The sequence below is a fragment of the Cavia porcellus genome, unplaced genomic scaffold (assembly GCF_034190915.1).
Source record: "Cavia porcellus strain 051 isolate PalLab524CR breed Dunkin Hartley unplaced genomic scaffold, mCavPor4.1 scaffold_5, whole genome shotgun sequence".
Lineage (NCBI taxonomy): Eukaryota > Metazoa > Chordata > Mammalia > Rodentia > Caviidae > Cavia > Cavia porcellus.
In genome coordinates, this window is record NW_026947488.1 from 33080598 (window position 1) to 33105271 (window position 24674).

Genomic DNA, 24674 nt, shown 5'->3' on the forward strand with positions numbered 1-24674 from the left:
GGCAATGGGATAGTTTCCTTATTTTCCTTTTCAGATTATATAGAAATACAGTTGAGTTTTGCAGATTTTTGTGTCTTGCAGCAGTTCTGAATTTGTGTATTAGCTCTAGTAGATCTCTTGGTGGGTTTTTCAGGATATTTTTGTATGTAAGTTCACATCATCTGCAGACAGCAGTGTTCTACCTTTTCCTCTGCAATCTGAATGCCCGTTGCTTCATTTTCCTGCCCACTGTCATTGGTGGAACTTCCAGTACCAGCGATACTTAACGGTGGGAGCAAATACTGTTCTTTTGTTCATGATTCAAGAGGAAAAGTTTCTTTTCCTGCATGATGTCAGCAGTGCCTCCCTGTCTCAGTATTGTAGTTGACCCCAGAGCCTTCCCACTGAGCCATACTCTTTGAACTTGTGATCCTCCTGCCTCAGCCTCTCACTGTTCTGGGATTATAGGTATTAGCTATCATACTTGGCTTAACTGTTAATTTTTTGTAAGTGCTTTCCATTGGTTTGGGGAAGATCCCTTCTTTTCCTAGTCAGGGTTTTATCACCAAAGGGTTTGGATTTTTTAAAAAGTATTTGTACTTCCACTGAGGTAAGCATGTAGCCTTTGTCCTTTATTCCATTAATATGGTATATTACATTCATCTTCACGTGTGAAATCAAACTTAGGTTCCTGGGATAAATCCTGTTTGGTCACTGCAGAATTTCAGTGTGCCCCAAGACACCTCCAGTACTGTGATGTGCCGGAGGGACTCAGCTCAGTGAAATCTGCTCCAGTCCCAGTGAAGGATCATCCCAGAAACAGCTGCAGTGTGAATCAGTGGAGAAGAGGCTTGTGGCACCAGTGGGGAGAGCTCCAGGCATGTGCCTTGTCACTGCCAGTGGGCCTGGGCACATGGTGTGATGACAGAGCACCAGCTGGGTGGACCCTCAGCCTGCCACCCTGAGCTTACTGGGCCTAGTTGGCCACCCGGCAGCCAGCCTGATCCTCTACCCTGCATAGGCTGAGCTGTACCATAATGCCTGGGCCCTGCTACACAGTGCATTCTGTAAGGCTGGGAACCCAGGGACTTGGAGGTGACCTCCAGGAGCTGGGCAGTGGGCAGCTCAAGCCTTCACTGCATGTGCTTTGCATGCATACAACCCTTCGAAAGTTGCCAGAGGAAACTTGCCAATACTTAGGGTTTCATGAGGATATTCACAAGGGACAGGGGTCTTGAGTTAGTGTGCCTCAGTATGTGTGACGTTTTCGGAATCTAGGTAATTCTGGCCTCAGAATGAAAAGACTTTGTAAAGGATTGATGTTAGTTCTTCTTTATTAGTTTGGAAGGACTCGGTGATTTTTCTCTCTTTTCTTTTTACCAATTTCTGTCTTCATTTCCTATCTGCTTTCTTTGGTTTTATTTTGCTCTTTTTTGTTCTGGGCATTTGCAGTAGAAGCTTGCTTAGCTTTCTGAGTTTCCACATTGGTATACATTGCATCTTTAGTGATTTCAATTACCTTTTCAGCACTGTTTTAAACTTGTATTTTGTTATTTTAATGCATTTCATTGTATTTATAGATTTCTCTTGAAACCTCACCACCCCATTTAGTCAGTTTTATGTACTTTGCCCAAGCTCAGAGGTTTTCATGTTATCTCTGTCTTGTTCCTCTCCAGTTAACTCCTCTGTGATGGAGAACACACCTGGGGTGGTTTCAATGCCCAGAGCCTCACTGAGGGCTGCTGAGGGCTGAGCAGCCTGAGGCAGCGGCCTGGACAGGCCTCTTCTGTGCTGCTGCTGCTAGCTGGCTCCTTTGACGCTGGTCGGGTCCTCTTGGTGGATGACTCTGTCAGGTTCTGTGAACTTGGGGACATCTGTCCATTTCTGCCCACTATCTCAAGTACAGTGTACAGTCATCCAAGTATTGTAATCCTCTTTTTAGTTTTCCTCATAATCCAAAAAGTTATATTTGTAATCCCATTGAGATGTTATTGGAATCCCAACAAGTTAATTTTAATCTACCACCAGCAGTGCAGCCTATGGCGAGAGTAAAGACACCAAGACATATTCCAAATTAGGGGTCCTAAGTCTAATTCTTGTGAGGATTTGCTGACAAAGGCCTTGATCCTAGGCCTCTCCCAGAATTTTTTATCTTGTGAAGAAGGGTGGTGGCTCAGGGTTGAGTGACAGTGAGGATGGTGGGAATTATGTGAGTAATTTGAGCTGGCTAGCCAGGTAGGGAGAAAGGCATCTCTGTAAATTGTGGAGATAAAGATATGCAAAAGGTCAATTTACATAATCTAATTAAGGTGGCAACTAAATTGTTTTGGGAGACTGCAGCTTTGGTTTTCCATAGGTATACTCTTGTGCCCTGGGGAGTCATAGCCTCTTTACTTTGAGACTCCTACCAAGTTGACATTCCCGAAGCTATTAGCTCTAACATCTGGCTGTGCTCATACCCTTTACAGGGAGAACACTATGCAAGGAGACAGGACTGTCTGTTGGCTTTAGAGATTACATACCAGCATCTCAGCTAGTCTTATTTGCAATGCTTAGAGCCAGTTGAAGAGAGAAGGAAATACCATAGCCAGCTATCTACATATCAGTATAATGAAATAAATCTCCAAATAATCAGAGGTGCAGTAATTGTTTTGCATTCAAGGGAAGTCACTAGAGTTGTCTTCCACATCCACTGTTGGAAGTTGGGTGATGCAGTCTTTATGTCATTGTGGACATAAGTCTCTTTTCATTCTTTGTTTCACATTTTTGTAGCTCTGGGTTGCGGTTCCCAAAAGATTGATTTTTATCCTGGGTGTAACATTTTGTCTTTGATGACATTTGCTTTGAAGACTATTTAAATCTGCTTGATAACCTGTTCTTTCTTTCTTTGTAGTACTGGGGATTGAACGTAGGGCCATTGTGCCGAGCTATATCCCCAGCCCTTTAAACATCTGATTTTTTTTTGACATGAGGTCTTGGGCGAACTTGTGGTCCTCCTGCTTCAGCCTCCCAGTGTGCACCACCACACTCAGCTATCTTCTGTTTTCTTTCAATTAATGTTTATGCATATCTCTCGAGCCTTCTCCTTTTAAGTAGCCTATAATTATTATAATTGAAGTAAATATCTTGAGTTTCTTATAGTTTGGTGCCATTTTTAAATCCACTCTAATCTCTCTTTTATTGTATTTAAGTCAGACACATTTAATTTCTGATTCACTAGGGCTTACATCTCTTATTTGAGGATTGCTTTTCTTTGTGCTATTTTTGCACCTCTTTTCTTCATCCTTCCTTCTTGTGGTACCAGGCTTTCTGTTTCACTTACTGTGTCTCCACCAGCTCGTTTCATCGGTTGCTTGGGTACCACCTTTAATCCGTGCAGCCTGTCCCAGATGCCAGGGTCGTGACTGCAGAAGCCAATGAGGGAGATACCTACCCGTCCAGGTTCAGTAGTTGCCTGTCTCGATATTACAGTGTGGAGGTAGAACTTCTATCAGTTTCCTCCCGCTGTCATGCAGCATCCATATGCAGTCAACCTGCTGCCACTCCCTCCTGTTTCCTCTGACTGGGGGCGTCTGGGTTTCCCTGTTGTTCCTGACACAGTTCCCCGAGCACTCTGTTCTGGGTTGTTCATTTTCTTCTGTACGAAGAGGACTCTTTCGTGCTAGCTGGGTATTGTTTTTCTTGGGCTGTGTTCAGATTCTGCTCCTTGTTTTCCTGTGTCAGAAGTTGGAATCCTATAGTGCAGCTTGTAGTAAGTACCTTGTTTCATCTTACTTGAGCTTTGCTAACCTTGAATTGCTTTGGAACAGTGATTCCGAAACTGAAGTCTTTTTTTTTTTTTTTTTTTGTCTTTTTCCTTTTTAACGGTACTGGGGATCGAACTCACGACTGCCTGCTTGCAAGACAGGCGCTTATGCCGCTGAGCTAAACCTCCAGCCCCCATAACTGAACTCGTAAGGTTGGGGTTTTCTAGAGGGCTTTACTGCTGTCAGATGGCAGGGCAAGACTTTAACTCTGCCTTCTGTGCCAGGTCGGGGCGAACACAATGGACAACCCACTGCTGAAGTATAGCGCCAAGGACTACTTCTTCAAGGCGGCGCTCTGCCACTTCATCGTGGATGAGCTCAACGCCAAGGTAAGCCGGCCCAACTGGGATAGCCACAGGAGGGAGTTGGGGCTGTAGCCCATGGCCAGACCAGGCAGGCATTCTCCTCACACTCATGCTCACCTTCACACTGCACTGGGGAGGTTATGAAGGAACCAGACAGTGGAATAACTGAGGAGTGGGCTTAGTTGAAGATGGAGAGACCCCAGACATCACAGTGGAAGCTGGGATGCAGACAGGGCTGGGCACCAGATAGCCATTGGGGCTGCAGAAGGAAATGCTGGCTCAGGGTCAGGGTCAGGGTCAGATGCAGCTAGGGAAGCGCCTCTCATCTAGCAGATGCAGCACTAGCAGGAATGGGAGGCGGCCCTCCTAGTCTAGTGAGTCTGAAGTTGATGAGTGCCTTCTCACCCTCAGCTTGCTCTCGAGAAATACGAGGAGATGTTTCCAGCATTCACTGACTCAAGAGAGTGTAAATTACTGAAAGTAAGTATTAGGAACTATAAAGAAGCAGCCTTGCTCCTGTATGTTGGCGCCTCTGTGGTTTGGGCACAAGGTCAGCTTGCTCCAAGGCTTGCCATGCTCCTGCTGTTCCTGTGGTGTGTGCCACCTGCGAGTGAGAACGAAAGCCTGTGTGTCCCCCAAAGGCCAGCTCCAGGGGCGGCACTTGCCCTGGGGCCCTGAGGTCCTGGCAGCCTCCATTAATGCAGTACTAAATCTGGATCTGTTTAAAGTATCCATTATGGGCTGGCGGGTTAGCTCAGTGGCTAGTAAGCCTGTTTGTGAGTTCAATCCCCAGTACCAAAAATAATTAAATAAATAAATAGTGTCCCTTTAGAAATGGGACTTTCAGGGCTCAATTAGTTAATTGATTTTTTTTTTTTTTCCCAATGCTACCAGAAACTTCTAGAAGCTCATGAAGAACAGAACAGTGAAGCTTACACTGAAGCAGTAAGTTAGACCCTTAGGACACGGTGCATTTTTGAAGGTTTATTTTATGGAAACTTCTTCCCCTTTCTGTTGTGTTCATTTGAACATGACTCTAGCAGTATTTCCCAAAGGTCATGTTTCATTTCCCCACAGATTAGCCCAGTGATGGTGAGCTTTTAGAGCTTTCCATGGTAACAGCCACTGCGGCCCACATGGCCTAGGTCTGCCTGCGGCAGTGGGCAGTTGTGTCCAACATTGTTCTTGACTCAGCCGTGAGGTTCTGTTGAGAGCAGAGGACATGTGTTGCTGTGCCTGCTGTCTCACTTTTTCTTTTGAAAATGATCTGATTCATAAATAAGAGTAAGATAAACTTTGCTCAAATATAAAGCATAAAAACTAAGTTCATATTTATAGCGTAAGATATAGCATAAGAGATTCTTGTCTCTTGTGTGGTCCTATCTTTACCATGTTGTGTTTGGAATCGAGTAGATTTCTCTGTGACCTGTGGTAATACATTCACTGTAAGCTAGGCATATTGGTACACACCTGTGATTCCAGCATTCTGAGGTGGGCAGATTGCTGCAAGTTCAAGGCCAGCCTAAACCACGGAGCAAGACCTTGTCTCAAAAAACAAACAAAAATATGTTCATCAGGAGCCTGAAGAAGGCGTGAGGAAGATTATCTTCCTATTTAGCTTTTCCCCAAACCATTCCCTTGGTGGCCCTTGGCAACATGGTAAGGTGTGTGACAAGGCTTTTGCCTCGGTACCTCCTGGCTCTGGCCCCTGCCATGGGGTGGGTTAATTATCCACATCCTCCCTGCATCCAGCTTCCTGCCACTCTTTAGTTCCTATGTGTGCCTGCACACATCCACATACAGAGCAGTATGATAACGTACAGGTTGGCACCAGTGCCATCAAAATAGTCGTAAAATAATGAGAAGCAAGCTTTCCAGACTTCTTCCATGGGGCTAGGGCTGACCCCAGCCATGCTCCAGTACACTGATGAAGGAAGCTGCTGGGTTATTGTGGGAAAGGCTCTAACAGCTCAGCCCACTGCCGGGGGGTTAATGTGTTTCCACTGGGTAATTCCTGTTCCTCATTTCTTAAACCAGGTAAAGGAGTTTGACTCGATATCGCGCTTGGACCAATGGCTGACCACCATGCTGCTGCGGATCAAGAAATCCATCCAGGGTGACGGCGAGGGGGATGGGGATCTGAAGTGAAACCTCCCTGTTGCGGTGGCATGTAGTGCACTCCTCTTTAGTTTGTTTTAGGGCTGAGTGACCCTGTGGGTGCCCATTTATGGCTTCATTCTGTTGCCCGTGAGCCCAGCGATGTGTGTCCCTCCACGAGCCTTGTCTGCGTCCCTGTGAAGCAGCCGAGCGGAGGCTCCTGTTGCCGTTGTGTTTGTGACGACCAGAGTCCATTTCATGCTCGGCCCCAGAGCTTCCTGGGTCGTGCTTCCAATCTTCCTCCTGCTGCGACGTCCAGGCCTAGCTTCCTGTTGCCACGTGTGTTCCGGTCCTGGATCCTGGGACTCGGCTCTGTCCCTCATGGCTGCCTCTCGAACTCCATGCATGGCGTCTGGATGTCTTCCCTCTGTGCATCCATTGGGTGGATGCTAGGATGAGTTGATGATCTCACGAGGAACAGCTGAGTTTTATTCTGTATCATAACTGATGGTGCTGGTGACAGCTTTGCTTTTGTACAGCCCATTTGTTCCTGAGCCCAGAGCAAGCATCTCGGGGTGGGCAGGCTGCCTGGGCAGCGTGCGAGAATGGCATCGCCTTTGCCCATCAGTTGAACTTGGTGTTCAGGGTCAGGAACAGGAAATCCCAGTGTGCCAGGCAGGCCACCTACCTTTTGTCTGGGGATCGGGTTGTCTCCATGCTGGTGGGCTTGCTGTGGCCTGTGCATGCTGATGAGCAGAGAATGTGGTCCTCCAGGTCCTACACTCTGACATGGCTCATCCTGAGTCTCCTGTGAGTATTTTTGTGCTGAAATGATTTGAGATACGATGCTGCCTGACAGTTCTTGCATCTCTTTCTAAATTGCACTGCTGCCCTTAGTGCCAGCTCCCCAACCCTCTCATGTTTTGTCAGGTGGTGAGGAGGGTCTGATGGGGTCACCATTTTAGTGGCCCTTGGGAGTGTTGGGTCTCTGCTGGGCCAGTGGAAAGCCCAAGAAGGGGTGCTGGAGAGCAGGTCATTAGCCTGGCAGGGTTGGGGGAAGATAGGGAAGCCTGGGCAAAGGCTGATGTGGAAGCTGCTGGGGAACGCCCAGTGTCCTGGGTGCAGGAACTCAGGAGCCATGTCTGGTGGGAGCAGAGTACCGGGCTCAAGGCTTCCTGTGCAGTTCTGGGTCTTGAATGGAAGCGTTGTCTGTGAGGGTGTGGCTTGGACCAAAAAGCCTAGGTCCTCTGTGACCGCGTGGACTCCTCTGAAGCAGTGGCCACAGGAACAAGGCTCTAGGCTGGCCGTGTGCACATCGGGAGTGGAAGCCCTGTGGCTCCGAGTTGGTTTCAGTAGTAGCCGGCCGGGAAGCAGTGTTGGTGCTGCCTGCCAGGTACCTGGTCTAGTGCTCAGCAGGACGCCACAGGTCCCTGGCAGAAGGGGCACTTGTCAAAGACGGCATCAGACAGAGCAGCTTGTTTCATTAAAATAAATGCTAGGATCAGTGCTTGGGGAAAAAGTACTTTTGTATCTTGTATTTCTTGTGGAAAGAATAAAAGTGATTACAGTGGTGAAGACAGACCTGCCAGAACCCATGAAGGAGGGTGGAAAGGAGCAAACTCACTTCCCCAAATGTCCCCTGGACGCAGAGCCCAGGGCTGCGCAGTGAAGCTCTGCGGATGTCAGAGTACTCTGTGAGCAGAGCAGGATGGTTGTTTATGTTACAGTTCTTGTTTCTTTGCAGCTCTGGGGTCAGTTCATAGTCAAAGTCAGTTCATATTTCTTACAGAAAAGCTTTGCTTTTTGTGGCAACAATTTTATAGCTTGTGTGATTTCCTTTTTTAATGATATCTTGAAAACAGTATTTTTGCACACTTGTGACCATGTGTGGTGGTGTCACTGTAATCAAAGTATATGCACCAGCCCTGTGCAGTCATTGTTGCTCTGGTGTTGTGCGTTCCCTGTGTTCCAGTGCAGACCTTTGAGGCTTCCTTTGGAGGCTTTGCAGCCGCATGCCTGTGCCCTGCCCACTGCAGAATGACCTGAGTTGTCCTCTGCAGGGAGCAACAGTATAAAAACCAACACATAAAGATAAACCGACCTTAGCAAAAAGAGTGTATTTGTTTTACGTGAACCAGTACAATAAATAAAGTGTAAATTATGAATACCCTCTTGACGAGTCTTTCCTGGTTACACTGACATGGTTCAGAAGCAGCTTCCTTTCCTGAAAGCCATCTACTGAAGTTTAAGGCAGGCAGTCCTACACTGCATATCCTTGCACAGCCAGGCCAAAGTGCAGCAGGAAACCCAAGCTCAGCTTCACTGACCTCATGCCCCCATCCCTTCCCCAGGTTCTGAGGGCTCCAGACTCACTTGCAAGCGGAGTGGCACTAGAGGCCTGTGTGCAGTGTGGAGGCAGGGACCCCAGAAGCCTGGCACTGTCCCAAGCACAGAGGGGCCTGTGTGGGGCTGTGGTGCCAGCTTGTCCTGCCATGCGGTTGCAGAGCCTGGACTGCTTACATGTCAGGTAATTCAGAGCAGGTTCAAGGAATGCCTGGCAGAACAGGCCGCCCCAGGCCAGGAACATCTGAGAACTGGTGGGCCCAGACAGCCCCATAGCCCCATGGGTCTCAGTTGGTTCCTAATGGGGGAGTCAGGCCTGGCTGGGCTGCCTTGGAAAGAGGCTGTGCAGACAGCCAGAGGATGGCTTCTGAGTGGCCTGCTGGCAGCCTGTGCACAAAGGCCTTGGCACATGTGTCTCTCCCACCAGCTGAAATAAGGTTGCAACTTCTGTTCCACAAGGATGTTGAGTTGGCTTAGCGTACTCATTTAGGCAGCCATCTCATTTAAGCAATGTAGATGTCCTTGACATGTGACAAGGAGTAACCTCGTGCAGGTGAGACTGACTCATGTTGCACAGATTTGTGCAGATAAGCGCTGTGGACGTATCTCCTAAGGTCTGCCCCACTCCCAGCCCATTCTCTGCAGCTGTGCAGCAGGCAAATGTAGCAAAACTAAAGGCCATGAGTCCTTCAGGGTTTGCCTTTTCACACAAAACGTTTGCAGCGGTACCAACTCACCACTTCAGTGAACTTTGACACCTTGGCAGCTATGTATTATCACTCATTGACCTAATCACCTGCTTGGCATGAACATAGCAGGGCAGCCTTGCTTTCACTGGTGGGGCTGTACTTGCACTAGGAGAATCAGGACCCACTCAGGGCCCTGCAGCAAGGCTTCCATCACTGTGGATGCCTCGCTTTCAAGGGTAGCTGTACTCTGCTAGAAAAGGAGACAGAAGTGAATACAGTGGCAGTCTCTTTGGCAACACTGAGGGGACAGGCAGATGTCCCTGTTGCTCACAACCTGTCAGCTCCAGCACAGCAGGGGCTATCCCCCCACCCTATGCTTTCTGAGTCCAATTAGGGACTCTGCAGGCCCTGATGTAGCATCATACATATGATGAAGCAGTCAACACCTGTTTCACCAAATACTGTATTTCCACAGATGCTAAGGTATAACCCTGTACATAAACTTACAACTGCAGGACTACTTCAAAAAGCAACATTTATTAACACATTAACCCATTTTGTGCAGAACTTCTAAAGAAACAAATTCAAGACAAAAATTCTTCCAGCAGGTAACAAAATACTCTTGTTTAGATTCCTTTCCCTCAAGATGTCTTTATCCCATAGAATAACCCATCAGCTGGGCAGTCCCTCTGCAGACTGAGACGGCTGTGAGGCATCAAGGTTTTGTTCTGTAAACAACGGACACAATGATGCCTCCTGACTGAATCTGAAGTGACTGAGGCTGACCTTCATGTGCGGTGTGAGATGTCACCAGCGCTGAGCTCTGTGGCTCCCCAGTCACTCACACATGGGAGCCACATGTTGTGCCCTGCAGAGAAACCCCTGTAGCCTGGCACCCTCCTCCAGGAGGACCAGTGTGCACACAAGTTAATAAATTAAAGATGCAGGGAGAAAATCGACCAGGGGAACAGAACTCTCTTACAGTCACTCCTCTGAAATGAATGGGGTTACGTTTGAAACAAAGCCTTCCATGAACACAGCCAGGCACCAGGCCCTGCAGCAGCAGTGATAGCACGATCTCATCCATTGTGTTTCTGAATCCAGCATGAGACAGCCAGAGGAGCACTGGAGTCAGTGTCACCGGCCCCATCCAGCTGCCCAGTAAGGCACAGTCTGGACGTGCAAGCCCAGGCTTTGGTCCCTTTCAGGCTCTTGCTGCTCCCAAGGGAGTGGGTCTATGGCTACTGCCGTAGAGAGAAGGTGGGGGTTTCTGGAACGATGACCAAGAGGGAAAAACAGCAAAAATGAATTCTCCACATTGTGAGATGTGCCCTTGTCACCCCTCATTTGACTATGTGTCAAAACAACATTCAAATGCCCTAAAGCCCCTTCCTGCATTCTTCATGCCTCTCTGAAGTACTACACTGTCTCACTAGACTCTTTGGCAGGTCAGCTTTCACCCGTCTGCCTTTAGAAATGAAAGTTAAACAGCCACATGTCATTTCCCCAATAGGTTTCTTGACGAACTCCTTGGTGCACATACACTGTGAAACACACTAGCCTGTGACAGAGTTTGGTTTGTCATTCCTGTTTAGGGCCTGCAGGCAGGAGGCAAGGAGTAAATGCAGTGATCCCTTGGGTCAGGCCTGAGAGAGGGTTCCCACAGAAGATCCAATCGCTTCAGGTCTACTGGGAAGATGCAGCTGAAATCAGACAGCTCCAGCTTGGCAGAAAATGCTTCAAAGCATGTGGAGTGTAAGGCAGGGCAGGACCAAGAAGACTGGAAAGAACACTCGAGAGCCGGGCAGTGCCCAGTTCTGTGCAATGGGCAAGAACGGCCCAGGTGTCAATAAGGCAGTGGACAGGCAGTGCACAGCCTGCACCAGGGCTCAGGGCATGGAGGTCATGCAGGTCAGGACGCCAGAGGAAAAGGTCTGCAAGTGGTATGATGAAAATGTGCTCCTCGGGAGCATCTGAAAGCCACCCGGGCCCACACGATGGCATACGACTCTTCTCAGCTACTGGTGCAGTGTGAAGCAGGGCTGGTTGGGCAGACACTCATTCGATACTGCTCAAAGAGTGAAGCTGCGTGGGCACTGCATCTGTCTGTGGGCTCAGCTCACCAAGCTCCCCCATGGCAGTGGCCAGCAGGGTGTCCTGGGACACCACGGAGGCATCTGCCTTGCAGGCTGTGTGTGCGGCACTGTTCTCCGGCCCGCCAGGGGTGGCTCCCGGCACAGTGGCCAGGCTATCAAAGTGGCCATTTTCAGCAAAGGACAGCAGCTTCTCAGGAAGTCTGGGGGGTGCATACTCCTCATCAGGCTGCTCCGTCTTGTGCTCTTCATCATTCTTGGGTGACCCATCTACAATAACAAGGAAAGACTTCCATGGAGTATTCTTATCGTGGATCTACAAGACAAACAGGACAGAGTCACCACGCGTGCCAACGAAATCCCCAGCTGAGACCCCCGACATGAACATCTTTTAAAATGGCCATTGCCAGCATAAACCCCGCCGCCGCCACTGCTGCTGCTGTGAAACTCCCTTTCACCAACAGCTGTGAAACATCTAGCCAGCACCAGTGCCTCAGTTCTAGGTGTCCACCGTGGCCTGTGCCCCTGGAGCCCAGCCACCACCTCCAGCCCCAAGTTTCCTGGCGCCCACTGTTTACTGAGGTATGCCGCCGCAGGGTGGATTTGTCGGTGAATGTCCGTCCACACGCATTACACATGAACGGCTTCTCTCCCGTGTGGATGCGCCGGTGGCGCTGGAGGGCGTTCAGCTGGGTGAACTGCTTCCCGCACTGATCGCAGCAGTAGGGCCGCTCCCCTGGGTGGAGAGAAGGAAGCAAGTGGCAGCACGGTCTCTTGGCCCACTGTTTCCTGTCTGTGAAACCTGGAATCCTCAGCACCTGCATCCATGCAAGCCCAAGTCCCGCAGCTTGAGGGGCCAATCTGCCCAAGCTTTACATCTCTACCAGAAGTGGCCAGAATCTGTGCCTGGAGTCTGTACTCCCTCTGCAGAGATGACAGCAAAGAGGACGAGAGCTGCAGGTGCCTAGTAACTGTGTGTGTGCGTGCAAGTGAACCTGTAGGCTGTTACCCTTGTATGTAATCAGAATTCAGGATATGCACATCCATATTGACATCCACACCCCGTCTCTCATTTCTGCAAAGGGACAAGGCTGGCTCCCCTGTGCACACCTAATTGTTCCACTTTATAGTTTCTTAGGGTCAGAAAAGACCCTCAAATAGCTATCAGTTGGGCCATTTTGGGGTGGGAGTAAAGCTTCCAAAAGTTTCCTGGTAAATCTGGAAATCAGAGTTGCATCTCTTGCTTGCTACTCTGAACCACCCCCCGGGACACTGCAGCCATACCTGTGTGAACTTTCACGTGCTGGTAGAGTGAGTTCCTCTGTGCAAAAGTCCTGAAACACATCTCACACTTATAGGGCTTGGAGCCAGTATGGATTCTATTGTGGTGCTTTAAGTACTCCTTAGAAGCAAAACTCTTGCCACATGTTTCACACATAAAAGGCTTTTCACCTATGTGAAAAAATGAAAGAAAATTAGGAACAATACTTGAGCATTAAAAGCAGATAGGAAGAACAGATCCACACTTAAAAATGGGCAGCACATTAGGCTTCCTCATTAAAACTCATAAAGCACTTGTCCAAACTGGATGCTTGCTACCTGCTGGAAGCTGGTGTAGCGACTCCTTGGGAAACCAAGAAACTTCCATTAGACTAGAATCTGAGTTACCCTTCAGCCAGCAGTCATTTTAGAAATTTACTTATTCCAAACAAAGAAGCCATTTCACTTCTATTTGGACCATTAAATTATTTTTTAAAAAGCACTTCTGTGGATCTTTATCAGAATAAATGGCATTCTGGAAAGGAGAAAAGACTAGCAGTGGATTTGTACTGTGCCAGTTATGTATATTGCCACGCTACAGGATGCTGGTTCTGGAGTAGTAGCCCTCATCTCCAAACAGAGTGTGTGCCAAGAGTTTATCATCTCACTTTTTGTAGTTTCTGTCTTCTCACAGCTCGGGCTCAACCAGTTACAGGAGTACCCTGATTCGAACAGCAAAGTAAAAATGCTGGCTTTACCAAAACCTTACATTAAGTATCATCAAATACCAGTTCTATGGGATTACTTGGTGTGACCAGATTGTGCCCGAGCCCCAGGGGCCCAAGTGCTAGTGCGATGGTTCACATCAGTGCACATCTCTGTCTTGTCTGCACTCGAACTTGACACCTTTATGACCATGCTTAGAAGTAAACAACAACCGCCTTAGCACACACAGTTAGAACTGTGTGTATTTCTGTGGAGTACACAGCCAGATTCCAGGGTTCACAGACACTGCAGAGCCAGAATAAAGCTGAATTAAATGTTCTCCCTCATGTGCTCAAATTACTTTGCAAAGATTTTGGCAAACAGGAGATGATTCCACCGTCTTGTACCACAAGGGAGCATACAATGGCTGGTTCTCTTCTGGTCTTCCACAGAGTTGGGATTAAGTGTGGGGTTAATTGAGCGTTTTAAAACTCAACCTCCAAGCGCAGACATTTTTGTGCTGCTCAGGACCTGCATCTGCCTCAGGGACCTGACTGAGCCACCTCTTGTGGCTGGACAATCAGGTGGTTTCCAGTCTGTTAATGAAAACAGAAGCAGCCAGCTAACAACTTAACTGCTTCTGTCGTATTTTGGACAGTTTTACTAAGGACAGATTCCTGGAAATGGGTTCGGCTGTGGGACCTGTTTTGTGCCTCTGGACATGGAGCCCCAGGGGCCAGGATTTTTACTCCTCTTTGCTCACTAGATACGAAGCGAGCGTGGCTTCAGCCTGCACCTCCCAGCAGCGCCAGCAGTTTCCCTCCATAGCTAGGAAAGAGTGTCGCCGCAGCGTAGTATTTACCTGTGTGGACCCTTTTGTGGTAAATCAGCATGTGGTTCTGAGTGAATCTCGCCCCACACTCATCACAGACAAAAGGCTTTTCCCCTGTATGAATTCTGAAAGCACAACATCCAGAGGTGACTCAGGGTGGGTTTCAAAGCTCACTCTGCAACATAACTTCCACTTTATCCTGCTGTCATGCGGAGGGACAGACCAATAACTGTCTCCATCCCCCAGTGCCTGAGCTTCCAGGAAAGGCCAGGAGGTGGGCACGGTGCCCTGGGTCCACACAGAGGGGGCTACCACCTCAGCCCCTGCTCAGCTTGTACCCTAGGCCTATGCCCGAGCACCAGCTAGAAACTGTGATACTTCTCCTTTCGAAGGATCAGTCACGACACTGGTGACAGTCGACAAAATACTACCTGGTCAAGCTTTTCCCCTCCTTCCTCATGCCTGGTCTAGAAAGCAGCTGCTTTGGATGCCAGGAGCCTGTGCCTGAGCAATGCGTGTGAGCACTTAGCACAGCAGCCGTAAGCTACAGCAGCCAGGCAGGCTTCACCATGCTCATCCAAGCGAGATTTCACTTTTTACACTGTAGATCGAGGGCCTGGGACCACATGTGAGATTAACAGCTCTCCAGGAGCTAGACTGAAACGGACCACCATCCCCTGCAGCCCAAAACCAAGTTCAAAGAACAGTCCTGATCCCAGACTGGAGGGCCGTGCCTTTCAAATAAAGCCAGCAGATGTCACCTCACTGACACCGTCTGCAGCTCTTCCTCGAGGCACAGAGGGAACTAGCCCCATGTCCCTTGGCTGCTCCAGGCCTGCAGCACAAGCCCTGGTCAGCTGGGGACAGCACATCTGCTGGCCTTGGGTTCTGCGAGGGTGGGGACACCTCCCAAGGCCTTGCCATCTCCTCCAAAGAGAATGCATGTTGTCCCCAAGCCATTTCCCAACTCTGACCATCAAGGGACCCAGCATCCTGTCCCAACCTGCCCGGCCCTAAGCACGCACTGCACCTCATGTGGGTCTTGAGTGCTGAGGGCTGCGAGAAGCGTGCGCCGCAGTCAGGGCAGCCATGTGGCCGGTCACCCGTGTGTGTGCGCTCGTGCAGGCGCAGCGCTGTCTTGGAGCTCAGGCCCTTGCCACACTCAGCACAGCGGTGACGCGCCCCGCCGCCCTCGTGCACATGCAGCACATGCCGCCGCACATCCTTCTGGCGCTTGAACTTCTTCCCGCAGAGCTCACAGGGGAAGTGGCGCTCGCTGCTGTGTACCAGGAGCTGGTGACTCCGCAGGTTGCAGCGGTTGGCAAAGGTCTGTCCACATGTGTCACAGCGGTATACCACCTGGGTGGCCACACCATGGTGCTGCTGGACATGCTTCAGGAAGCTCTTCTCGTACAGAAAGGCTTTGTCACATAGTGTGCACTTCAGATTGCTCTTCTTCTTGCCCTCATCGCCATCACCTGCACCGTCACCCTCAGCCTCCATCCCGGGCCCTGCTGCCCTCGCCCTCTGCAGCACTCCTTTTGCCTCTGGCTCCTCGGCATAGTCCTGGCTTCCGGCCACAGCTGGTGCCATCTCTGCGGGCGTCGTCCCAGCATCCAGCTTTGTCTCTCCAGCTGCCTCAGTCTCTGTGGCCACACTGCTGGCAGGCTGCTCCTGGGGACACTCGCAGTCCTCTCCCACCACTTCCTCTGTACTCTTCTGCTGCTCTCGGAGTCGTCTTGTGTACTTCTTTTTAGGGATTTCCACAAATACCTTTCTCCCCGCCAGCCTTCCACTTGCTCTTCTGATTTTAGGGTAGGGAGGTTTGGCCACATCTCTTTTCTTGTCCAGTTTCTCCTTGGGTTTCCTAGGTGGCATATCTGACAATAAACTGTTGTTGATCTTGTCCCCTGAGTGATCTGAGGCGCCTGCCAGACCATTGCAGTGGGCACCATCCCTTGCCACACTTGCCCTGGAGTCTGCAGCAGGACTGGCCAAGGGGCCACTGCTGGCCTCAGCCTTCTGGGACTCCGAGAAATTCTGTAGTTCCAAAAGGACAGACTCTAACATCTGCTTCTTTAACTGGAAGCAAGTTTCTGACAGGTCCAAACATTTGAGCTTTTCAGCCATCTCCAGCATCCTCTCCACCCGGTCTTCCTTCACCCGCACCTTAGTAGTGTAGACAAACTCAAGGAATGAGGCAAAGTCGGCTGCCTGCACCTCGTGTAGGTACACATTGGTCCTGGTCTCATCCACGCTTTTCTCATTAAGAAACACATCCTTAAAGAACTTGCTGGTGGCCGCCAACACTGCTCTGTGGGCCATGAAGTCTTCTCGGACACCTTGGTACTCCACGCTGATGGTGACGTCACACAGGTGGCCAAGCAAGCGGAGCTTATGCATTTCCCGCAGCAAGTGAAGTGGGGAGGATTTGGATTCCAGCAGAACTGTGCCACTTTCCATCTTTCTTCTTTCCAAACAGCTTTGAAAACAAAAGCATGAACGACATTAGGCATGCGTAACCACCAAAGCAAACGGATGAGAAATGAGGAAGGTCACTCAGTCCCTAGGAGGACACAAGCACAATGACAGTCACTTGTCTCAGGTGAAGATGTACATAGCATTCCACTGCCCAGTTCCTACATGAAAACAGTCATGGCAGGATTTTCCCCAGTGATAAACATAAGTGACTAAAGTTATGCCTGACGAAACACAGCATAGCAGTTATCTGCTTATCAAGGTCATCTGTCATTTGCTCACAGGCACACCCAAAACTATAACAGAATTCATGGCAACAATGATGCCTCTTTCAATGATCAGAAAACCCGATAATTAAAATAAGACACATGGCTGGCATTATGTGGAGACCTTACAAAATCATTTCTGCCACTAAAAACAACCAATTAAATAAAGCACAGCTTTCCACAAGGAAAACCTTCTGAAAAGCAGTCCACAATCCTGTCCCCATGACAACACCCTGAACACTTTGTACAGTGGTACCTCAGTTCATAAGTGCTTTCTATTTGTGAACAACTAACCAGAAGCATTTGCCAAAATTCTGCTTTTGTCTGAAAACTCCACATCAGGTGAAAAACATGACCACAGCTGGCTCTCTTGCATTAACAAACAGAAATGTGGCCATCTTTTCCAAAATCAGAAGGCAAATTAGGTGTACACCGCTGTTCCACTGTAACATAAACCACAGGCACTGAGTCCAGCAGCACAGTGCCAACAGCTGTGAACCAGCGTGACTTCCAAGATACCGTGCGAGCCTACAGCCATTAGCACTGTGCTCCTAGAGCCGGTGACTTGACATCCAAGCCTGGGCTTCCTTGCAGGGAGGGGCACAGGTGAGCACAATGCATGGGGGCTTGCAGTTTCCTCCAGCTGGAGCTGCCATTTGTTGTCATCCCATTCTACAGATGCAGAACCAACACGAGAATGGTAAATGGGGGTGGGGACTGGAGTCCTCAGAAGTTCTCAGTGGAGCCCCTCATCCCTTGCTCCTCTGCTTTGGGGCTGCTAGCCCTGGGTGCCCAGCACTCACCCCACCTTTGTTCCTTCCATGTCCGAAGATTCTTCCACTTGAACTTTCTCTTTGGGGTTCTGCTCCTGAGCCCACCTTCCTCTTCCAAGGCCCCTGTGTCTTTGTCTTTACCCTCCAGAGTACTTACCTTTCTGCCAGTTGCCTTCCCCCAGATCTTGGATGTCACCTGGGGTTCCACACAGAGAGCACAGAACCCCTGTCACTGTTTGAAGAGCCAGTCTCACCCTTCTTCCCACTAAAGGCACTGCCCACACAGCCCCCAGCTGTAGAGGAGGTGAGTGGTGTTTGAAGCTTGAAGCAGTGACAAGGTCTGAGTGAAAGCTGAGCCAATAGTGACCCCAAGTCCTAGGCAGGGAACAACAGGATGCAGATTCTGTTTGATGTTCATGTAGCTAGCTCTGAGTTCTCCAGCCTGGTCCTTCAAGGAAGCTACTCCTCACAGAAGCTAGCTCTTAATTCGGGTTCCCCGTTTGTGCTGGGCTAATGTGCACCAGTCATGGACAGGGGCCACCCTCAGCCTAGGGATAGTGCCTCCCATGGCAACTCACTCCACACTGACGCCTCCCAAGATGAGCACCAGTGTCTCTCTCAGACCCAGGCCTTCCTCCTGGTGACCCTCCCTTGCGCTGAGAACTGGGGATCAAGATGCCAGACCTTCCCCAAGGGACCCTGCCTTCTGCAGTGTTCCCAGGTCTTGGGCCAGACCTTCTCCAGGGGACCCTCCCGTGCTGGGTCCCCAGCTCAAAATGCCAGAATTTCCCCAGGGGATCCTGCCTTCTGCGGTATCCTCAAGTCTCGGGCCAGACCTTCCTCAGGGGACCCTACCCTGCATTGCATACCCAGCCACTGGGCCAGGCCCTCCCCAGGGTCCTTGCCCTGAGTCGGCGCGTCCCTAGGTCACTGACCAGGCCTTCTGCTGGGGACCCTGCCTTCCGCTGCGTCCCCAGCCACGGGCCAGGCCTTCCCCAGGGGACCTTGCCCTGCGCCGCCGCGTCCCCAACTCACAGGGTCAGGCCTTCCTCAAGGGACCCTGCCCTGAGGGTGTCCTCAGCTCACGGGGCCAGGCTCTCGCTCTCTGGGACCTCTCAGCGCAATGTCTGGGTTCGGGACCCAGTTATGCATCTCGCCCCGCTGAGTGCGCTCGCAGGACCAGCACCGAACCACCAACTGCTGAGTCCAGGAACACTCACCTCCGCCCGGGACGCCGCCACTGGACCAGGCCCTGAGCAGCCGCCGGCGGGGCGGAGGCGGACCCATCTCTGAAGCCGATGATTGGCTGCGGTGTTCCCCGCCCCCCGAAGCCCCGCCCTTCGCGCAGGAAGATGGCGCTGTTTGCGCATGTCCGGCTGTAGCGACACTCGGGCGGAGCTACGTAAACCAACGTGCGCTGGGCGGGGCGACAGACCGGTGCGTAGGATTAAACCAGCACCGCCCCCATATTTTGCGCTTGCGCAGGAGGCAGCGAGGCCGGTACGGGAACCCTGGGGTGGAGCTGTGGGACAAGCACGCACGCTGGCACGCATGCACGTACGCGTGCCAGCTCTCCTAGCGTTCCTCGCTACAGCGACTTGCTCCGTCGTCAGACGAACTGTAGGGAAAGGATAGGCTTTATTACAAAACAATGGGATACATTACTGGGGGCAGCTTCTACTCCACAGGTAGACGGCAGTTTGAGCAATCGAAAAGAGAGAGAGAAAGAGAAAGAGTGAAGCGCCAGGTAGCACAGTTATCAGGGGGATTTATCAGAGTTAAGTAGGAAACCAGAAAACTGGAGACCAGGAACAATAGCACCCCACCCACCTCTGTTTAACTCAAAGGGGATGAGGGTCAGCCTCCAGAGGACTTCTATTTAACATATAAAAGACACGCCTCTACATATGCAGTTATATGCATATTATCGGTTTAACCTCACTATACCTCCCCCAAATACAAGTCTGCTTTGCCTGATTCTTAAGTGTAAATTGACGTTCTATACCCCATCCTGTCCATCACAAAAGGGCAGAGAGGTATCAAAAACCAGAAAGAGGGCTGGGGATTTAGCTCAGCGGCATAAGCACCTGCCTTGCAAGCAGGCAGTCGTGAGTTCGATCCCTGGTACTGCTAAAAACGAAAAAGACAAAAAAAAAAAAAAAAAAAAAAAAAAAAAACCAAAAACCAGAAAGAATGTAGATACAGGTGTTCAGGTTAGTATCAAAGGCAGCCACAGAGAGCCAAGCAGATGGCCAAAACTTCCAGGTGACTACCTGGGGAATGAGAGAAATTAGGCCTAAGTAAAAAGGAACACAGGACAAAAATCCACAAGTATTCACTTCTGACGCCCCCTACCTGAGCGGTTTACATCACAGCAGGACCGTGGCAGCTGAGTCTTCTGCAGAGCAGTGGCGGCGGGGGTGGGGATGGGGGGGTGGGTATGACATATACCCCTCCCTGAAGCCTGACACTGAGTGTGAGATTTAAAGGGCTGCCTCCCTGTGATATAGGAATGATACTGGGCCTGCAAATGATAATAGGGGAAATACAACTCCCAATCTGCTAGATGTCAGATATGCTAAGTTCTTGTTTCCCAAAATTGGATAAATTCTAAGGAAAAACAGGTTGAGTAGGAAATATTTATGGAGAAAGACAGCTCCTGAGACACAGGAGGAGCCCTGTGAGTTGGTTGCCAATGAACCCACTTCTCAAATGAAGTTTTACAGAGCAAAGTCATGTGGTGGATGTACTGTGGGACAAAACTAGGCATACAAGGATAGTCACTTAGGTAATGATCCAGTGGGGAAGTAGGCCACTGAGCAAGTGTATATGAAAGAACAAGAACCTTTTTCAGAATAGATGTATCAGGAAGTTCTGGTCATCTCCTGGGTGACTGGTGTCTAGCTATCCTTTATTGGACAAGGTGATGCGAGTTGTAGTATAGTGCTTATCCCTCGGGGAGGCATGTAGGCCTGGTCATTCCATCTTTGGCTTGGTCTCAAGACAAAGTTTCAGTGTGTTTGCATCTTCTGCACAGACTCTTTTCAGAGCCTAGCCTGGTCTGACTGCCTATAATACTTCCACCTAGTTTAATTGTCTATAATACCCTGAGCTGAGGCAGTGGCCAGACCCCTCCTGGGGGACACAGTGTGTGTAGGCAACCCAGTATGCGGCTCCTGCAGGCCCTTCCTTCCCGCCCTGAATTTCTGGTGATGCAGTCATCATGTTAGACTGTAAGTTGGTCTTTAGCAGGTGAGTGCCTGCCTTTAGCAGGCAGCTGGAGGCTATCTACATTAGGAGCTTGGCCTCACCCCCAGTCTGCTAAAATGAATTAAAATGAAGGCTTAAGTAAAAGAAGCAATGTAATATGGTTGCCCAATCCAAGGAAGTCGCACTCACTCGCGTGCTAAGACAAGCTTTCTGGATCATCCATAGTATTTCTTGGGTTTCCCCAAAATTGAGGGGTACAGGAAGAGGAAGGCACTTTGGAGGCAAAAGCCTGGGGAAATGGGCGGGGTCAGCAAAGAGGGCAGTAAATCTTGCCAATTAAGCAAGCTGTTTGATCTCTAAGGGTGGCAGTTTTGTTGTTCTGGAATGTGGAGTACCCTCAGGAGCCCACAGCTGCAACTTTATCTTGTCTTCTTTTTTTGGTGGGAGGGATACTAGGAATCAAGCTCAGGACCTTGCACTTGCCAAGCAGGCGCTTATGCTGCTGAGCTAAATCCCTGGCTATCTTGTCTTCAGAGATCAAGAATATGAGCGTTTAGGTTTCTGACATGGCCAGAGGTCTCTTGTGCTTAGCAATTTAACCCTTATAATAGTCTGGTCTCTGAGGGTATCTGAAAATAAACATGATGCAATTTTTGTTTGCTTCCTTAACTGTTAGCTATAGCTAAGATGGTCACACACTTGTGGTTTTGTTATGGAAAACATTACACCAATGGGCTTCTGACCAGGATCTTTCTAAAGACCTTTAAAAGGGAAAGTGAGCAGAGATTTCAGAGACAGATTCGGCACATAAGGGAATCTAAACAGTTCAGGTTACATTATAAAGCTATTAGTTATACAAAGGAGGAAAGCATGGGTTATACAAAGGAAGGCATGTCCTGTTACATTTTAAGTTACACAAGAGCAGCAAAGACAGGGATTACACAAAGGCAGAAGTGTTCTCTTCTTTGGCCTGCCAGACATGTCCACTTGGTCTTGATGGGCATTCTGACAGGCTTTTTTTTTTTTTTTTTTTTGTCTTTTTGTTTTTTTATCGGTACCAGGGATTGAACTCATGACTGCCTGCTTGCAAGGCAGGCGCTTATGCCGCTGAGCTAAATCCCCAGCCTCTCCTGGCAGGCTTTTATTTATTTAAAGTTTCTATTTTCCCCCTTCAGTTTCAAACTTAGCTTGAGAGAAGGTGGTGTTCTCTAAGTGTGCAGACAAGGTCCAGGCCTATATCAAGCTCATACTGTTATTGAAGATTAGGAAGACCTCAGGGTCTAAAAAGTAAACAAGATTCCACGTATAGAGTAAACAGGAGCCCCTTGGAGTAGGCACACACAGCACTGTACAACAGTGACACAGCCAGGGATGGCTGTGGGGGTGGTGAAAGACAGATCCTGGGCCCCCACCTACTGCCCACTCAAAGCAGGACTTGGGTTTTCTCCTGGGAGAGTCAGGAATTTAAACACCATGAAGCTTATCTTTTTACCTGGGCCTATATGTGGCTGATAAGGAACTAAAAACAAAACAACCTCTTCTCAGCTCTGCATATTGAAGAATTAATTGTGGAGGGGGTATGTATCTACAAATCGACAAAACAAGCTTGGTTACCTCTGAGTTTACATAATCCCCACTACCACCAGACTGAAGACACCAGAATGGACGATTGCCAGGGACAAGCAACTGTATCTGAGAAGTGTTCGCCACCGTCCTGAACCTGGGATGGCCTGAGAAGAAAACCATCTCCAGCTCAGATTCCAGAACTATGATGTCAAGTCCAAGGTCATGACCAGGACCCCAGCCCACCAGCTGCCCTGAAATGCTGGCTTCTCTCCACCTTTGGGGTGGGCTGGATGACCCCTGTATCCAGTGGGCCCCTCCAGCCATCAGAACTGGAGTCCTCTGTCTTCTAACTTTCTAGGGAAAGCTTTTTAAAAAATGAGTTGGTGTATCAGTTTTAATTCCATTATTACTAGAGTGAAGACCCCAGCTAGTGGTGATACCTCCTGCCAGAACTGTCTCCTCCTCTCGGGACAATGTCTGAGGTGTCTCCTGCCAGTCTCCTTCATGGACTGCTGATCTATGGATTGATAGCTCTGCGCCTCCCCCCAATTGGATGATCTGAGATACAGGCACTGTTGTGGCATCCTGAAAACAGCCAGGCTGGAGACAACCACAAGATGACCAATGTGCATTCTTGGCACACATTGGCCAAATTCTGCACAGACACACAGAGCAAAAAGGAATAAAACACCTCTCAGGCAGTCTCAGTTCCTAACGTTAAGGAAACAAGTTGATGCACCTGGTATGTGCAACCCAGGACAGCCTGTGGTGACTTTGGGGCAAGAGCAGCACTGTCTCAGCCTCTGTGAGGAGTAACTCAAGGACAGTGGTACCTTGGTGCTCCTCCTCAGGGGTTCCAGGAGGCGCGGCCAGTACCGTAACTGGCCAGACACATCACTGCAGCTTAAGCTGCAACTGACACCAAGCTGTAGCTTGCAGCTTGAACACCAGACAAACGATAGGCCCTGGGACAGCATGCTCATGTCCAGATGTCTCATCCAGCCTCAGCCCGCACAAGTTTTGAAGCACTGTGGCCCTAAGCTATGGCTGTAGTCCTGCATTGTAGATGCAGCCTAAGGTCACGCTGGCAGCTCTGTGTGTGACCTTGTCAGTGTGCAGTAGAGTCAGCACACAGCATGACCGGTCCAGCTCTGCACACAGTTCAGAAGTAGCCAAGCCTGGGAAGCCCATCTACAAAGGAAGAGGTGCAGTCACATGGCTCACCTCATCTCAAAGTGGGAGGTGCCTGTGGGCTGTGATCCAGTGCCCCTGAGTTAGAAAACACTACCTGCAGTCCTTCCAGTGAGCCGCACTTGCTCCCCAACATCTGTCCCATCTGGATACATGAAGCTGTTCTGCTGGCCATGAGGACCCACACCCATCCTCTATAGCCCCACTGAGGGCACAAAGCTGAGATTCCATGCCTATCTCTTAGATCCTACGTTTGCAAGCATGTCTCTCTGCTGTCAAACAGAACTTGTCTGCCACTGGCTCTTGCCTTGGCTTGCCAGTCTCACACAGCCTCACGGGACCCCTACACCCTCCAGGCCACAGCTATGTGACTTGAGGTTGCTAGAGACATTGAGCAAACTGGTGGTAGGGCTTGAAGCATGAAACACAAGGGCACTGGGGAAAGGTTGTCTGCCTTTTAGAAAGTGTTGGAAAGCTGTCCTTGATCTTCCTAAATCATCAGGTTCTGGGGCGAATCTTTTTTTTTTTTTTTATAGTAAGTGTAGAGAGGCCACAGTGACTCTATTTTGTCCCACACACATCTGGTCCAACAATGTTATGGGAAAAGTGCAGGCCTTGAAACATCGCCCCCATCCCAAGGTAAAAAACGTGAGGTCCTGTAAGGTCAAGAAGTAAACAAGTTATATAATTTGATCATGCACAATTTGAGTCTCTTTGTTCTTTATTTCAATAAAAACTACTGGCTTAGGCTGGCCAGGAGGCAGACGTTTTGCTGACCCTTAGTGTTATGACCCCTTATTTTTCCTTTGCTTATAGAACCCCAATATCTGGCACCCAAACAGTGACTTGACAGCAGAGATGTTTGCCATGGAGGGTGACTTGCCTTTGCTGTGTTTCTGGGGTGGGACATGAATCCCAATGCATTGACTTCATTTTCTTCTGAAAATCCCTGTGTAAGTCATGGGAAATTCCCTGTCTGAAGTGCAGCAGAAACATAAGGCAGAATTTTTTCTCCTTAAGAAGATGGCCATGTGCTCCCTGAGTCTAATTTAGTATGACTTTTGCGAGAAATTCATGATTA

At 49.5% G+C, this 24674-nt stretch overlaps 2 protein-coding genes across 6 annotated transcripts in view; one reads left to right on the top strand and one right to left on the bottom strand.

The window, feature by feature from the left end:
- The window catches only part of Napb (NSF attachment protein beta), a 34084-nt gene extending 25732 nt beyond the window's left edge, over window positions 1-8352 (top strand). For both annotated transcript variants that reach the window (XM_003476421.5, XM_005006570.4), the window contains exons 8-11: window positions 4010-4114; window positions 4502-4570; window positions 4985-5035; window positions 6128-8352. In XM_003476421.5, the coding sequence (XP_003476469.1) occupies window positions 4010-4114; window positions 4502-4570; window positions 4985-5035; window positions 6128-6238 (336 nt within the window). In that variant the 3' untranslated portion in view covers window positions 6239-8352. The remainder of the gene's footprint in view (window positions 1-4009; window positions 4115-4501; window positions 4571-4984; window positions 5036-6127) is intronic.
- Window positions 8353-9737: 1385 nt separating this feature from the next.
- On the bottom strand, window positions 9738-18963 carry Gzf1 (GDNF inducible zinc finger protein 1). 4 transcript variants are annotated; one of them, XM_005006571.4, is made up of 6 exons: window positions 18847-18963; window positions 15140-16591; window positions 14140-14234; window positions 12597-12764; window positions 11891-12048; window positions 9738-11628 (listed from the first exon to the last, which is right to left on the bottom strand). In XM_005006571.4, exons 2-6 carry the CDS (start codon window positions 16570-16572, stop codon window positions 11278-11280), a joined length of 2205 nt encoding a protein of 734 aa, XP_005006628.1. In that variant the 5' UTR covers window positions 16573-16591; window positions 18847-18963; the 3' UTR covers window positions 9738-11277. The 4 variants fall into 4 exon arrangements, with proteins under 4 accessions (XP_005006628.1, XP_013015425.1, XP_063104679.1 ...); XM_013159971.3 differs by having other exon boundaries at window positions 18662-18847; XM_063248609.1 differs by lacking the exon at window positions 18847-18963 and adding an exon at window positions 17784-18598 and having other exon boundaries at window positions 9738-11582.
- Between the last annotated feature and the right edge of the window lie 5711 nt (window positions 18964-24674).